This window comes from Molossus molossus, unplaced genomic scaffold, assembly GCF_014108415.1.
Source record: "Molossus molossus isolate mMolMol1 unplaced genomic scaffold, mMolMol1.p scaffold_m16_p_1, whole genome shotgun sequence".
Classification (NCBI taxonomy): domain Eukaryota; kingdom Metazoa; phylum Chordata; class Mammalia; order Chiroptera; family Molossidae; genus Molossus; species Molossus molossus.
Genome location: NW_023425344.1, coordinates 226,660,422 through 226,674,974, shown reverse-complemented (window position 1 = coordinate 226,674,974; position 14,553 = coordinate 226,660,422). Strand labels below are relative to the sequence as shown.

Below are 14,553 nucleotides of genomic sequence, written 5' to 3'. Positions count from 1 at the left end.
ACAGGAGAAAAGGTCCTGCAGCAGCTGCTCGGAGACTGGAAAAATGAAAGGAATGTTTGAGCATTTGGCAGAGGCTCTGGATCTTGACCAGGGCCTGAGAAAGGGCTTGACACTGACTAGGCGGCTCGGCAAGTGAGGCAGGTGGGTCCCTCTGCCAACCTTGCAGCCCATCTAGGAGGCCCCAGGCAGTCATGCTGAGAGACCCACCCCTCGACCTTTGCTGGAAGCAAGTTTTTGTACTTGGTCACCAGCAGGTATCGGGAAACTGCATTGTCCCCATTTTTTTTTTTTTTTTTGCTCCAAACTAGAAGGATTCCCCCAACCCCTGGCCATCAGTAGGTCTTGGTTCCTTCTGGAGCAGGCCAGGCAGGAGAGCCTGGGTGATGAAAGCATCATATTCTAGAGCCCCGCACTCCACCTCCCTACTCAGAAGGATAAGAGACACACATCAAGGACCAGGTCTGAGGGAGTGCTGAGTGTGAGAATATCCCCCTGGGAGGCCCTGACCACAGCTCTATCCAAGTAATTAGCCATGTGTCCTTGGACTAGTCACTACCTCTCAAGGTTTCAGTTTCATCAAGTCATGAAATAGAAAATTGGGCCAATGACCTTTGGAGTACACAGGTACTATCTGTCTTGCTTACTCAGGATGTGAAATGACCATCTTTTATTTAGGAATTTAAGTTCTTGAGAAGGTACTCTCTGAAATGAAAGCCTTATGTAGAGAAGAGGGTTGCTGTGGCTGGGGCTGATATTCAATGCCCTGGTTGGGGACATTGACACTAGTAGGAACCCGAGCATGGAGCTGACTTGCTCCAGACTTCAGGGTACTGGGGGAAGGAGTCTGAGCCCAGTGGGAATTTGGAGCATCTGACAAGCAGGGGAGAGTCGGCTTTATTTTTAAAGCTCTTAGCCAACCATGTGTGTGGGTTTGCAGTGTTGGAGGGGTGTGGCTTCCTCTTGAGCAGACGTTGAGCCTTCCACAGGTTGACCCAGTGGTGGTAATCACCAGTAGCCTCTTCATCTTCAAAATCACTTTCCTCCTAGGCCCCACTTTACCAATCTTACCTGGCCAGCCACACTTCCAGAACACCGCGGAGGTGTGCAGGCCAGCTGAAGCCCCTCTTGAGGGAGAAGTCTGGCATGGCACCTCAAGCAGGAGTCTGAGCCTGCAGCCCTGGGGAGGGAGTTTGCATAAAGAGTTCTGGATTCTGCCTTGGTCGGTGGCTCAATGGTTAGAGCGTCGGCCCGCGGACCAGCGAGGCCCAGGTTCGGTTCCCGCTAAGGGCAGGTACTGTGGTTGCAGTTTGATCCTGGCCCTGGTTAGAGTTGTATGGATGGCAACCACTCGATGTGTCTCTCTCACATGGATATGTCTCTCTCACATCGATGTTTCTCTCTCTCTTCCTCCCTCTCTCCATCCCGCTCTATCTGAAGATAAATGCAAAAAAATATCTTTGGGTGAGGATAAGACAAAAAAAAGAGTTTTGGATTCAAGTTCTAGTCTTCCCTCTATACACCTATGACCTTAGGTAACTGGTTTGACCCCTTGAGTATTCAGGTTCCTCACTGAGAAAGGGGAGAGTAATAATACCCACCTTGCAACGAGGATTAAACAGGATCATGTGTGTAAAGTGCTTGGCATGTAGTAGCACCCTCAAGAAATGTTAGAGGTGGTGAAGATGGTGAAGTAGGAAGCCTTATTTTTGGGGTGTTGAATTTCACCTTGTCTCTAAGCCCTGCCCTGTGTCTTGCCAAAGATGGGGTCTGTCTAAATGGAGACATGAAGCATTGTTATTGGAGTCCTTGATTCTTGCTCCTGGCTGTGTACTTATCTCTAGGCAAGTTTCTTTCCTTCTCTGGGCTGCTTTGTGGACTGAAGAATTGGACTAAGTGAACACTGACATCCCTTGATATTTGGAATCTGTTCAGCTTCCCCATTTGGGCCCTAATTTGCTGGTTGGCTCTGAAGAGTGGTGCAAAAACCACCTTTCTCCATGTGCTGTGGAGGCTCTCATTCCAGAGTGAGGTCTGCTGACCCTGCAGCTCCCAACTCACCCCTGTGGGTTTTTACGGATTACCCCAATCTCCTGGGGAGGCTGCTTCTGGTGGATTGGGACTGGGATTATTTGAGGGGGGGGGGTCATATACTGTGCTCCACTGGGAAATGCCCCCAGGAAAATCAGCAGCTCTGGGAGGGAGTATGAGGAAGGTGAGGGCCCACAGCTAGCTTTGCTTTCTGGGGTCCTCATGTGTAGCATTTCTTCTGAGGCCCACAACACGTATACATTCAGGACTTTTCTGGAAGGATAATGGAAAGACCAGGGACTTTGAATCTTGCTTCTGCCACTTTAACGGCAGTCTGTTTCCCTGTCTAGAATGAGGACAATTAGACACCTTGATGGGAAGTTTGTGAGCGTGGATTAGGTGTGTCAGCTGCCGGGCACGGGGGAAGTGCTCTATAAATGTTAGTGGCCTTCTTTTGGGAAGGATCTGCCTTTTGGGTATTCTGTAGACTGGCCGGGGGAGTGAAAATATTTGCCTGTGACCATTTTCCCAAGGAGAAAGCAGGGCTGCGTACAAGCTCTTATGGCCCCAAAGGCCTTTCCCTCCCCCAGCTGTTTTGGGTCTTGCCTGAAGCTTGGAGTCAGGTTCGGTGTGTGCCCGGTGCAGGGATGGGAGAGGGGCTACCCAGGCATTTGCAAAAGTCGAGACCTGCGGCTTCCTGGGGCTGTGTAGAATGTGTCCGGTCCGTGGTCTGAGTCAGGAGGGAAGCCTTTCTGAGCTGTGAGAACTTGACACGCTACTTTCAGCCTTCATTTCCTGTACATTTCCCAAATTACCTTCTGTTATTGATTTCTAATTTTATCTTATTTTGATTGGAGAACATATTTTGTATTATTTCACCCCTTTTAAATGTATTGAGGCTTGTTTTAGGGCATAACTTTTGATATATCCTAGAGAATATTCCATGTGTTCTTGAGAAGAATTTGCATTCTGCTGCTGTTGGGTAGAATGTTCTATAGCTATCTCTTAGGTCTAGTTGCTTTATAGTGTTCAAGTCTTCTATTCCCTTTGTTTTGTTTTTTGTTTTTGTTTTCAGCAAAGCAAGCAAGAATTTATTAGCTGCAGCAAAAACACCCTTAGGACAGTGAATTGAGGAAGGGCATTGAAGAAGCAACAGGACAGCCAGGTGGGGCTGCTTTAGCTCACGGAAAGTCAGAAAAGGGGCTTTAAAGACAGGTTCAGAGCGTTAGCCCAGGGTGAGCTGCCGCTGCCCATTGCTCCCCTGGTTGCAAGTCTCCTGGGGTCCCTTAGAGGGAAGAAGAGGGAAGGGAATGGCGTGGACATGGTCCCCTGGGGGAGAGCCAGCCCAAGTCTTCTGTTTCCTTATTGATCTTCTATTTAGTTGTTCTGTCCATTATTGAAAGTGTAATATTTTAAAAAAGAAAGAAAGTGTAATATTGAAGTCTCCAACTATTGTTGAATTGTCTAGTTTTCTCTTTAATTCTGACAGTTTTTACTGTATGTATTTTGGGAGCTATCTTGTTAGGTGTGTATACCTTTGTAATTGTAATATCCTCTCAATGGATAGACATTTTTATCATTATAAAATGTCCTTCTTTGTCTCTAATAAGAATTTTTGTCTTAAAGCCTATTTTTGTCTAATATTTACACAGCCATTTCAGCTCTCTTCATTGCTGTTTGCATGATGTACCTTTTTTCCATCCTTTTACTTTCAACCTATTTGTGTCTTTAAATTTAAAGTGTGTGTCTCCTTTTTTTTATCCTCACCCGAGGACATTTTTGCATTTATCTTCAGATAGAGCAAGAGGGAGAGAGGGAGGAAGAGAGAGAGAGAACATCGATGTGAAAGAAACACATTGAGTGGCTGTTACCCACACTACCAACAGGGGCTGGGGACAAACTGCAACTGAGGTACGTGCCCTTAGTGGGAACCGAACTCAGGACTCTCCGGTCCGTTGGCCGACCCTCTAACTGCTGAGCCAAACTGGTCATGGCAGATATTTTTGAGTATATCATTCCTGATCTATAAAATGAGGCAGAAGAGTGAGGGTTAAATGAGATGTTGCCTGCAACGCACTTAGCACAGGGCCTGGCAAACAGTAAGGTGCTCAGTAGACATGGGCACTTGGTTGGACCTCAGGCACTGAAGGAGCCACGGTCAGCCCTAGAGCTAGCTGACAGCAAAGTCCACCCAAGGCTCGGTGGAACCCCTCATGTTTCCTGGGTAGGCACAGCACTCTGGCAGGTGGTTCCTTTGGGGAATGAAGAGCAGTGGATCCTTGGAAACTGCTTTAAGCCAGCCCCTGACCCTCTGGCCTTTGCTCCAGCACCCGGCAGCACCTGGGCTGCTTATGAAGCATCACAGATTTTCCACCTTGAACCACCCGCCACCCCTCACCACACCCATGAACCAGTCTCTTAGGGGGGTTTGAGAACAACTGCTAACACAGACGGGCAGCAGGGTGTGATAGAGAGAGACTTGGTTTGGAGTCGGCAGGCTTGGATTCAAATCCTGGCTCCTCACTTGTGACCTCAGGCTGTGCCCTAGAACAATTTACTTTTCAGAGCCAACCTTTCCTCATTTCTCAGATGGGAATAAATGGTTACACAAGTAAGCAGTCATCACACATTGAGCATGTGGGCAGTGCTGGTGGCTACTATTTCATATGGCTGGTGGCTACTATTTCATATGGCGGTTGCTCATTACAAAGGTGTTTCTTTGATTCCTGGACATAGGAGTTGTCCCCTCTTCCCCACCCTGGGCTCCTAAGTTCCTCACAGACAGGAACCAATAAATGGCGCCTCCTGGACCAGACACCTGGTTACCTGACAACCAGTCCACTGCCCTCCTCATTGTGCCACACCTGTCCCCAGGCCCTGCTTCTCCCAACCTTGGTACAGAAACAGGAGGGAATTGAAGAAGCATTATGAGATAGTGGTTAACACCCCAGTAAGAGCATGAAGAGTCAAAAAGTAAGAACAGCATGTGCTGGAGGGCTGCCTGGAGGAGTTTGACCTTGAAGGAAGGCAGATTGTCAGAATGGTGGGGGGCAGGGGTTCTAGGCAGAGGGAACAGCTCCAGAAAAGGCTCAAAATCAGGCAGTTCTCCTTGGAGTGACCTGTTGTGTATATCTCTAGCCCCTGTCCAGGCCACCTTGAATTATATAATCTGTGTGTTTCTGTGTCTCCTCCACTGGTCTGGGAGCTCTGCAGGTAGGCTCTGTGCCTTATCTCCTGGGTCCCCCCAGAGCCTAGTGCACAGCAAATGCATGTTGAATGGATGAAGGGGACCGTGAGCAAACCTGTGGGGCTGCAGAGGGTGTGTGTGCATTGGGGGTGGGGGGCAGTAGGCAGAGGGAGGCCTCTGTGAGTGACCTCCTCTGTATCTTGGCTCCAGACAGAGACCTGCTGGTAGCCAGGCCTTTCTAGAAAGGGAGGGAGGAGCTGGAGCAGCCTCTGGTGGGGTGAGCCTGTAGGGCATAATAAGAGGGTTGTGGGGAGACCAAGGGCTCCACTGATCCCCATGAGCCCCTCTTCAAAGGTTCAGTCACTTAAGGGCCTGGCTGCAGGGACAGTTGCTGCATCTCTTCTGGAGAGATCCTAAATCTGCCAGCTTCCACCTCACTACCCCTGGATTGCAGAGTTCTGTAGGGAGGGGTTTTCCTGGGCTGCCGTGATTCTTGGTGGCCTTTGCCCAGGAGGGAACGAACCAGTGCACCCAGGGTGGGTGGAAACCGAGCTGGAGGCTCCATCCTTTCCTGGCTGTGCTGGGACTGCGTGTTTTCTCTGCCTCAGTTTCCCCTTAATAAAATGGACCTGGTTATTTTGGCTTCTCATGGACATCTGGGGATTTTTGTGGGGGTACTGGGGGAGGGGGGCAATAAAGGTGGCCACCTAAAGGAAGCCCTGAGAATGCCTCATCAGGCAAACAGTACCCCTCCCACAGGTATTCTTTTAAAAGCGCCTCAATGCTGGCATTTTAATAATCAAAGCCCAAACTGCAGCCAGCTTGAGCCCTGGCCAAGCCTTTTGAGCCTGATCAGCTTGATGGCTGAGACCCCGGGACTCATGGCTCCCTGGCCCATCTGCCTGGCCTCTGCCTTTCGGAGCTGAAGTGGTGACGGGGACTCTCTGGACTGGGAGGGGGCAGATCACAGGGCCTGCTGTTTCATGCCCCCAGGGAAAGAAGGCAGGTCCTCTTTTTTTTTCTTTTAATCCTCACCCAAGGATATTTTCCCATTATATAGAGTGAGGGGGGTGGGGGGGTGGGGAGAAACATCCATGTGAGAGAGACACATGGACTGGCTGCCTCCTGCACGACTGAACCGCAACCTAGGTACATGCCCTTGACCGGAATCGAAACTGCAACTCGTTGGTCTGCAGGCCAGTGCTCTAACCGCTGAGCCAAAACCAGCCAGGGTTTGCGTTGCTGGTATCTCCTTCCTTACTGGTTTGCAAATCCCTTGAGGGGGATGTACACCATTGCAGATGCAGGCATTGTGTCCAGAGGGAAGGTTTATCTATGATCTGGGCAACTCTAGCTGGCCCAGGATGGCAGTTGCAGTCTGGCTGTAGCCAAAGGCCCCAGAATATTTGAGAGAGAGCTTTTCAGGATGTGAGCCTGGCTGTAGGGCCAGCTTGGCCGTGCTGGGCTCCTCTAGGGAGGGCCTCTCATCACTGCCCCTTGCTTCCTAGCCTGACACCATGGTGTCTTGAGGCCTAGCCCAGTCAGATCAAGGCACAAGGAAACAGATCCACAGGCTTATGTCCCTGGCTGTGGTCTAGGCAGAGGTGGGAAGCACTGGGGGAAGAAAAACGAGGTAGGGCCAGTGACAGGGCTGGCACTTTTCCAGTGGTGTGGGCAGCTAGTGACAGTCAAGGGTCAGGTAGCTGGTGGGCCAGCAATTGGAGGAAGAGTTGTGTTTGGCTTAGTTGATGAGGGTTGGGGGTCAGTGATGGGGTGGAGCGGGACATGGGTTAGGAGGTGGGGCCTTGTCACTTTATCTCAGCATCATGGGAACTCTGATCAGGGCCAGACAGGAGCCCTGGGTGGACACGCTGGCCGTGAGTAGTGCCTCTGCCTAGGCATGGCTCTGACTCACCTTGGGCGCAGTCTCAAATGAGTATCCCAAAAGGCAGATACGAGCCAAGTGCCAAGCACAATGTTCTGCAGCTGGCTGACTGTTGAGGACAAGAAATAGGCACCTGGAATGTACTGGGCTGAGTGTGGAGGTGTTAGGGGCTTGTGGTGAAATTCCTGGCTCACCCGTGGAGTGAGGGAAGATTTCCCATGGGAAGCAGTGTCCAAGACCTAAAGGATGAAGTGGACTTGGCCAGATGACAAAGGTGGGAAGGTGTCCTAAGCAGAGGCACTGCCTGGTCAATGACTTGGAAACAAAGCGGGAACAGCGCGTTGGGGCAGGAAGAGCATGAATGATGGTTCAAGTGTGGCGTGTTGAGAGAGCCCAAGTCTGCAGGGACTGTGAGCAGGAGGGTTTAGGCTTTGTTTTATGATGTTCTCTTTGGTGCTCAGGGAACTGGCTGGCTTAGAGACTTGGGGCCTTGTTGGAAGCCATACTTGTGTTTATTTTGCCTTGGCTTAGAGATGCATGAGCTCTGCCTCCCCCTCTTCCTAGTGCTGACTTTTGGGTTCGGGGGTGGCCCAGACTATAAGAGCAGGTGCTTGGAACATTAGCTCCAAGGGTTAGGGGTGTCAACTCTCATCCCCACATCAGAGCTGAGCCCTTGGCCGCTGGGACCAAGCTGGGCCCCTCCTTCCTGGCCTGTGTAACCTTGACTCACAAGCCTTTTCTCTGATCGCTACACCGTTTGCCCCAAACTTGTAAGTGGCATTGGTCCCCTGAATAGGCATGTCCTGGCCCCACTGCCCTGTGGTGAGGGCTCACTGGACTCTCCCAGCAATGCTGAGCATGTGGCAGGGTTGCTGATGGCACATGGGGAGCGGTATGTGTTCATGTGGTCATCCCTGGAGGGCATGGTGTCACCATCAGCACAGAACTCCCAAAGGCCTTTCCAGCACCTTCCCTCATGTGTCTGCAAAACACATATGTGGGTTCAGCACTGTTTTCTTTGCTTGGTGCACATTGCTTTCTATCACAGAGAGAAAATGCCTCTCACTATAGAGGCTCCCGAAAGCCTCTTCGGTCCCCAGCCTCTGATACCAGACTCTTACCATGTCATTTGTCCAGGGGTATCTGTGAGTCTGGTCAGGAACTGGTTGAGGTAGTGAGGCGCCTGGAGGAAGGGAAGAGTGAATGGAGCCATGACAGACAGTCAGACAGATTGATGGAGTGGGTTGCAGTCAGTGTCTGGGGCCCCATGGTGACTGTGGGTTTCCTTTTGCTGTGTTCCTGCCTGTTGTCAGAGGCCCTGCAGCTGGTCCTAGGGGCGAGCTGCCTGCAGGAGTTCCTCATTACACCCTCTTCCCTGCAGCCTCGGGGAGTTGGCCCATAGGTCGGCAGTCTTCGGAAGAGATGGCTTCCTTCCTTTTCCTCCCTGTGAGGAGGCCAGGCTGACTTCCACCGGAGGGACGAGGAGTGGGTCTGAGCAGAAGAAATGGGAGGAAGTGGTTTAGTCCTGGCAAGAGGTGCAGGCTGTGAAGTACAAGTGGGGTTTGAGAGCTGGAGGTCCCACCAGCAGCAACCCGAACTGAAGCAGGCTGTGCTTGCAGCGGCTGCGGAGTCCAGGCCCAGGGTGTGGGCTGCCCGGCAGCCTCAGGCCTCCCTCCAGGTGCACCTCACACACATCCTGGCCTCTGGTGAGGCCCCTTCCCTTCCCTCCCTTTCTGTAGGACTGAGGGTCTCAGCTGGCCTGGGGAGAATAGGAGAGGTTTATCTGCCAGAGGTTCAGGCAGGGGTAGGGACTTCCCAGGGATGTGAGGAGGGATACCTGTGTCCAGAGAATCCTTGCTCAGATGTTGGGGAGGGCGCTGTGAAAGGTATTGGTGCAGAGAGCAACCTGGTATCTTAGTGGCATGTCTTGGGGATAAGGAATAAGATCTCGGTCTTGAAGTTGGACACACCTAGGTTCAAGTCTTGGCTCTGCAACATAATTAATGTGTGACCACTGGCAAGTTACTTAGTCCCTCTGAGCCTCATCTAGCTCACCTGTGAAGTGGAGGTTAAAAATACTGCTTTGGCTTCATACTGTTTTATAAGGCTGTTGTGGGAATTAAACACATGAAACACTTAGGACCTGCCTTGTACAAGTACAACATTATTATTAGTAGTAGTAGTAGTATTAAGAACTACTACTACTACTTAGTGCCCTGCTGCCGTGATGCATTCCCTCCCCTCCTCCCTCCAGGATTCCCAGGCATCTTCCATACTTTACTCCATCCCCCAAATAATGATTTTTCTTCTCTGAGGGTCTCAGGTCTGGGTGCTGTGCTCAGCACTCTCAGCCGTCTATCCAATGGGGGTGACAGGGAGGCTTTTGCAGAAGCTTCTGGGGGAATTCAGCCTCCCCGGAACTGACCCCCTTGATTTCTTCTGAGACACTGGCCCAGCTTTGGAAACCTACTCAGTGTCCCTCCTTGATATGCAGGGTCCATGGTGGGAGGCAGACCAACTGAACTTAGCCCCTCTGGGCCTGACCGAACAGCTGCAGGGGATCCAGCCAGGGGAGGGGTAGGCAAGAGCAACTCTGCGCTGGGGCCCCCTTCACAGCCTCTGCCCCCATCTCTCCCAGCTCAGGGTGCAGAGCCGGCCCTTTCCTAGGTGAGGAGTGGCCGTCCTGTGCCTGACGGCTGGGTACCCTTCAACAGGCGCACAATTGCACGTGCACCGAGCCCCATCTGCCACGTGGGCTTTCCTCCCTTCCCCCAGACAACAAGCCTGGGCTGTGGCTCACCAGGCGACCAGGCTGTGATAGCGTGTACATGCGTGTGTGTATGTGAGTGTGTGTGTGTGTGCGCGCGCGCGCTGGCGTGTGCGCGCATGCACTGTTGGTGGAGGAGAGGCACAAGTTCGGGTAAGCTTGTAAGCCCCTGAGGGGCTCCCAGCTACCTGGAGGCATGTGGACCTTCCAGCCAGCCTCCCCTGAGCACCTTCCCCTCCCCTCCTCTCCCCTCCCCTTCACTCCCTTTCTTTCCCCTCCAGCACGTCTTCCTGCCTCTGTGTTGCTTCTGCAGGCGTGTACTTCTATTCTAGTTCGTTCATGCATTTGGGGGGCGGGGGGGGGGGCAGAGCCCAGCTCCTATAGTCAGAACAGTCCCATCCTGCAGCTTCACGATGGCACCCAGGGTTATTTTCTGTCTGGGGCTAGCCTTTGTTTTGGGTTTCTGCTCCGAATTGGGTTGGCTGTCAGTGAATGAGAGTTTAAAGCAAGAGAAAGGGGTTTGTTCAAAAAGGTGCTTTCTGTGGTCTTCAGCCTTCTGCTTGTCCAAATCCTGCCCCTCGTGCTGGGGCCAGGTGGCTTGGGTGCCCTCCTAGCCCCTCTCGCTCCTCCAATTTCCATATGTGAAGACAAAGGGGGTGCAAGTGGGGAGTCTCTTACTCACTTCAGGGCTGGGAGCTGAGGAAGGAAATGGAGGAGGAAGTTCCTCCCCTTCTGGGTGCCGGGTGAAAGTGAAAGGCAGGCAGGGGGCCTGGAGTGAGTCACGCAGCTCTGGGAGGGGAAGGGCTGGGGAGCTGCGGAAGCCTGTGCCGGAGTGATAGCACCCGGGCCTCCCTGGGGCCGGGGCATCTCTGGGGTGTAGCCGTGGCATCTCGGGGTGTAGCCAGGGCTTTGTACCAGCGCCTGCTGGGTACCGCCCAGCTCCAGCCCTCCTCTGCTCTCTGCTGGTCTCTTGGGAACTCCTGGGCTGCTAACAGTGACCTGCAGCATCTAGGGGCTGAGGTCTGAGGTCAGCCTGGACTTGCAGATGTATTCCCAGGGCTTCCTTAGTGTCCCCCCCCCCCCCTCCCCGCCCGACTGGCTCAGGAGCAGAACATTAGCCTGGGGAAGAGGTGGGTCATGCAGCTCCCACCCTTACCAGCTTCTCAGAGAGGAAAATATTACCCTTTTTGAAGAAACTCTTTGAAAATACATGCAAGTTATACATGGAAGTTATCACTTACATGTAGGTAATAAAAATACATGGAAGTTATATTGGTCTTGATTCTATGTTCTATGGAACAAACTTTTTTGTTTTTTAAAAAAAAAAATCAAGTTAGAAAACAAACACAGAAGCACTGTAGTCACACCATGTCATAGAAAAACCTTCTGGACCTAAGTCCTAGCAATCTGTACTCCTTCTATATTATAATCTGCTCAAGATGCCAGGAACTCTTTGGCAGTGGAAGAGGGTGGGTAAGGACTCCTGACCAGCTACCAGGTGGCATCCTGCCTCCAGCCAGCCAGGGCTGCAAAACAGGTTTCTGTGCTAGTTTAGGGAAGACTCTGGCAGCCACAGTCCCACCCAGCAGCTCCTCCCAGGGGTGGGGCTAGGGTGGCACACACCTTTCTGGGGCCTCACCAGCAAGCCTTAGTGCAAAGGACCCTGCAAAGACCGGGCGGGCTCCTGACCGTGGAATGGCCCAGTTGGGATGACCCCTGTTCTCTCCACTTCCTGTGTCTGAGATGTGCTTGGAGCATCAAATGAGGCATTGGCTGAATAAAGCTCCTCCTGGGTCTGGTGGGGAGGTTACTGCCTGGATAGACGTGAGAGGACCGGCCTGGCTGCCCAGTGAACTGAGGCCTAAGAGGGGAAAGGAACCTGGTGTGGCCTTTGTCTCCCCTTTTCCCAGCTTCACCGCAGGAGCTGAGGCTGGATCGCAGCCCCAGAACCCCCTTGGCAGATGACTTTGTGCAATTCACACATTACACCAATGCAGTGTGGGGGCCTTAGAGGCCCCTCCCTCCTTTACACTTGTGCTGACATCTGGGGCGTCCTGGTAGGCTGTGGCTGACGCTGTTACTATGCTTCTGTCTGCAGGCTCCAGGACCCTGTGGAGCATCATGAACCGGGAAGAGTAGCTCAAGAGTGTCTCCGTGAAGAGGAAGGAACAATCGGCTGGCAGTTCAGTCTCCCTGTGCCTGACTGCATCCTTCAGCATTTTTCTCTGCCCCTGTTCAGCTCCCATTGGCTCCTGGACTAGGGCGGGGCTTCCAGCAGGACCTTCCCCTAGGGGATGGGCCACTGGTAAAGTAGATCTCACTGCTGGGGCCCAGTTGGCCACACCATGAACCTCCAGGCCCAGCCTAAGGGTCAGAACAAGCGGAAGCGTTGCCTCTTTGGGGACCAGGAAGCAGCTCCCAAGGAGCAGCCCCCACCCCTGCAGGTCCCACAACATCCCCCAGCCCCTCCACAGCCCACCAGAGTGAAGGAGGAGCCTTATTTTGGGCACGAGGGTTCTACAGGGGCTGCCCCTGCCTCCCAGCCTGTGGAACTCTCCAACAGCTTGGCCCTGCTGAACTCCGTGGTGTATGGGTCTGAGCGGACCTCGCAGACCATGTTGTCCCAGCAGGTGGGCTCGGTCAAGTGGCCCAACTCTGTGATGGCTCCAGGGCGGGGCCTGGAGCGGGGAGGGGGTGGGGGTGTGGGTGTCAGTGACAGTGGTTGGCAGCAGCAGCCAGGCCAGCCTCCACCCCACTCAACGTGGAACTGCCACAGCCTGCCCGTCTACAGTGGACACAAAGGGAGCCATCATCCTGGCATGGGGGTCTCCACCTACTATAACCACCCCGAGGCACTGAAGCGGGAGAAAGGAGGGGGGCCTCAGCTGGACCGCTATGGAAACGCCATGCAGCCCATGATGCCACAGAAGGTACAGCAGGAGGTAGGGCGGCCCCAAGCGCCCCTGAACTCGTTCCATGTGGCCAAAAAGCCCCCAAACCAAACGCTGCCCCTGCAACCCTTCCAGCTGGCATTCGGCCACCAGGTGAACCGGCAGGTCTTCCGGCAGGGCCCACCGCCCACAAACCCTGTCGCCACCTACCCGATGCAGCAGCAGCAGCAGCAGCAGCAGCAGCAGCAGGCGGCCCTGCCCCAGATGCAGCTCTTTGAGAACTTCTATCCCATGCAGCAGCCGCCTTCTCAGCAGCCCCAGGACTTTGGCCTGCAGCCGGCTGGGCCACTGGGGCAGCCCCACCTGGCTCACCACGGCATGGTGCCCTACCCCTTCCCTCCCAACCCTGATATGAACCCAGAACTGCGCAAGGCCCTCCTGCAGGAGTCAGCCCCGCAGCCTGTGCTACCTCAGGCCCAGATCGCCTTCCCCCGCCGCTCCCGACGCCTCTCCAAGGAGGGTGTCATGCCTTCCACCACCCTGGATGGGGCTGGCACCCAACCTGGGCAGGATCCTGCCACCAACCTGTTCCTACATCACTGGCCCCCGCAGCATCCACCACCTGGCCCCCTGGGACAGCCTCATCCTGAAGCTCTGGGATTTCCACTGGAGCTGAGGGAGTCGCAGTTGCTGTCTGATGGGGAAAGACTGGCACCCAATGGTCGGGAGCGAGAGGCTCCCACCATGGGCAGTGAGGAGGGCATGCGGGCAGTGGGCACAGGGGACTGTGGGCAGGTGCCACGGGGTGGGGTGATCCAGAGCACGAGGAGGCGGCGCCGGGCGTCCCAGGAGGCCAATTTGCTGACCTTGGCCCAGAAGGCAGTGGAGCTGGCCTCGCTGCAGAACGCAAAGGTAAGGGTGGCATGGGGTGGGGACCAGACCGGGCAGTGGGCGGGGTGAGCTGTATCGGGGAGCAAGTGACTCCAGGCCCACAGGGGCACTTTCCTCTTCACTAAAGGAAATGAAAGAACCCATGCACGTCAGGGAATTCTGAACTCCTTGCATGCAAAGAATCTCTAGGTGCATTCACACCTGAAGGGAAGACGAGGTTTAGACACATGCAGAGTTGCAGGCGGGAAGTGCAATACACCATGTGGGCTGGCTTCTTTGTCCGGGACTTGACGGACTGGGAGTAGTGGGCAGCGAAACGATTCCAGACCCAGGTGCTAAAAGACAAGAATACAGCAGTCGTTACACAGGTGATCATACTTGTCAAAATGCATCGAACTGTAATTAAAAATGGGTGCATTTTGTTGTGTAAATTAGACTGTAATGAGAATTGGAAAGAAAAGACAATAACAGTGGGGAAGAAGAATGAACAGAGTGTGAGCACCTATTTTGTGCTTGGAGTTTCTTACACTTGATCACAAATAATTCATCATCAAACCCTAGGAGAGAGAAGCTGTCATTCATCCTGTTTTATTGCTAAAGAAACTGAGCTCCAAGTGGGATTTCTCAAGGTCATAAAGCTAGCATAGAAGCCTCGTATTTGACTCCAAAGCTAGTGTTTGCCCTTTCTTCGCTCAAGGTCTCAACCCCCGATGCCCGGAGGGCCAGGCTGGTATGTAGGGGGCTGCAGAATTTGACTTTGCTCCAGCCAGTTGCCAGTGGGGAAACAGATACAGAAACCACCCTTACCTTGCCACGGGTTCCTTGCTTACTTTCTTTTACAGAGACATGTTTTGAATATTTAGATACTTTTTCACATGCCACTCACTGTGCAGGCCAAGCAAAA

At 53.2% G+C, this 14,553-nt stretch overlaps 1 protein-coding gene across 2 annotated transcripts in view; it reads left to right on the top strand.

The window, feature by feature from the left end:
• Positions 1–14,553, top strand: part of MIDEAS (mitotic deacetylase associated SANT domain protein) — a 65,642-nt gene that overhangs the window by 34,228 nt on the left and 16,861 nt on the right. For both annotated transcript variants that reach the window (XM_036261189.1, XM_036261197.1), the window contains exon 2: positions 11,966–13,670. In XM_036261189.1, the coding sequence (XP_036117082.1) occupies positions 12,213–13,670 (1,458 nt within the window). In that variant the 5' untranslated portion in view covers positions 11,966–12,212. The remainder of the gene's footprint in view (positions 1–11,965; positions 13,671–14,553) is intronic.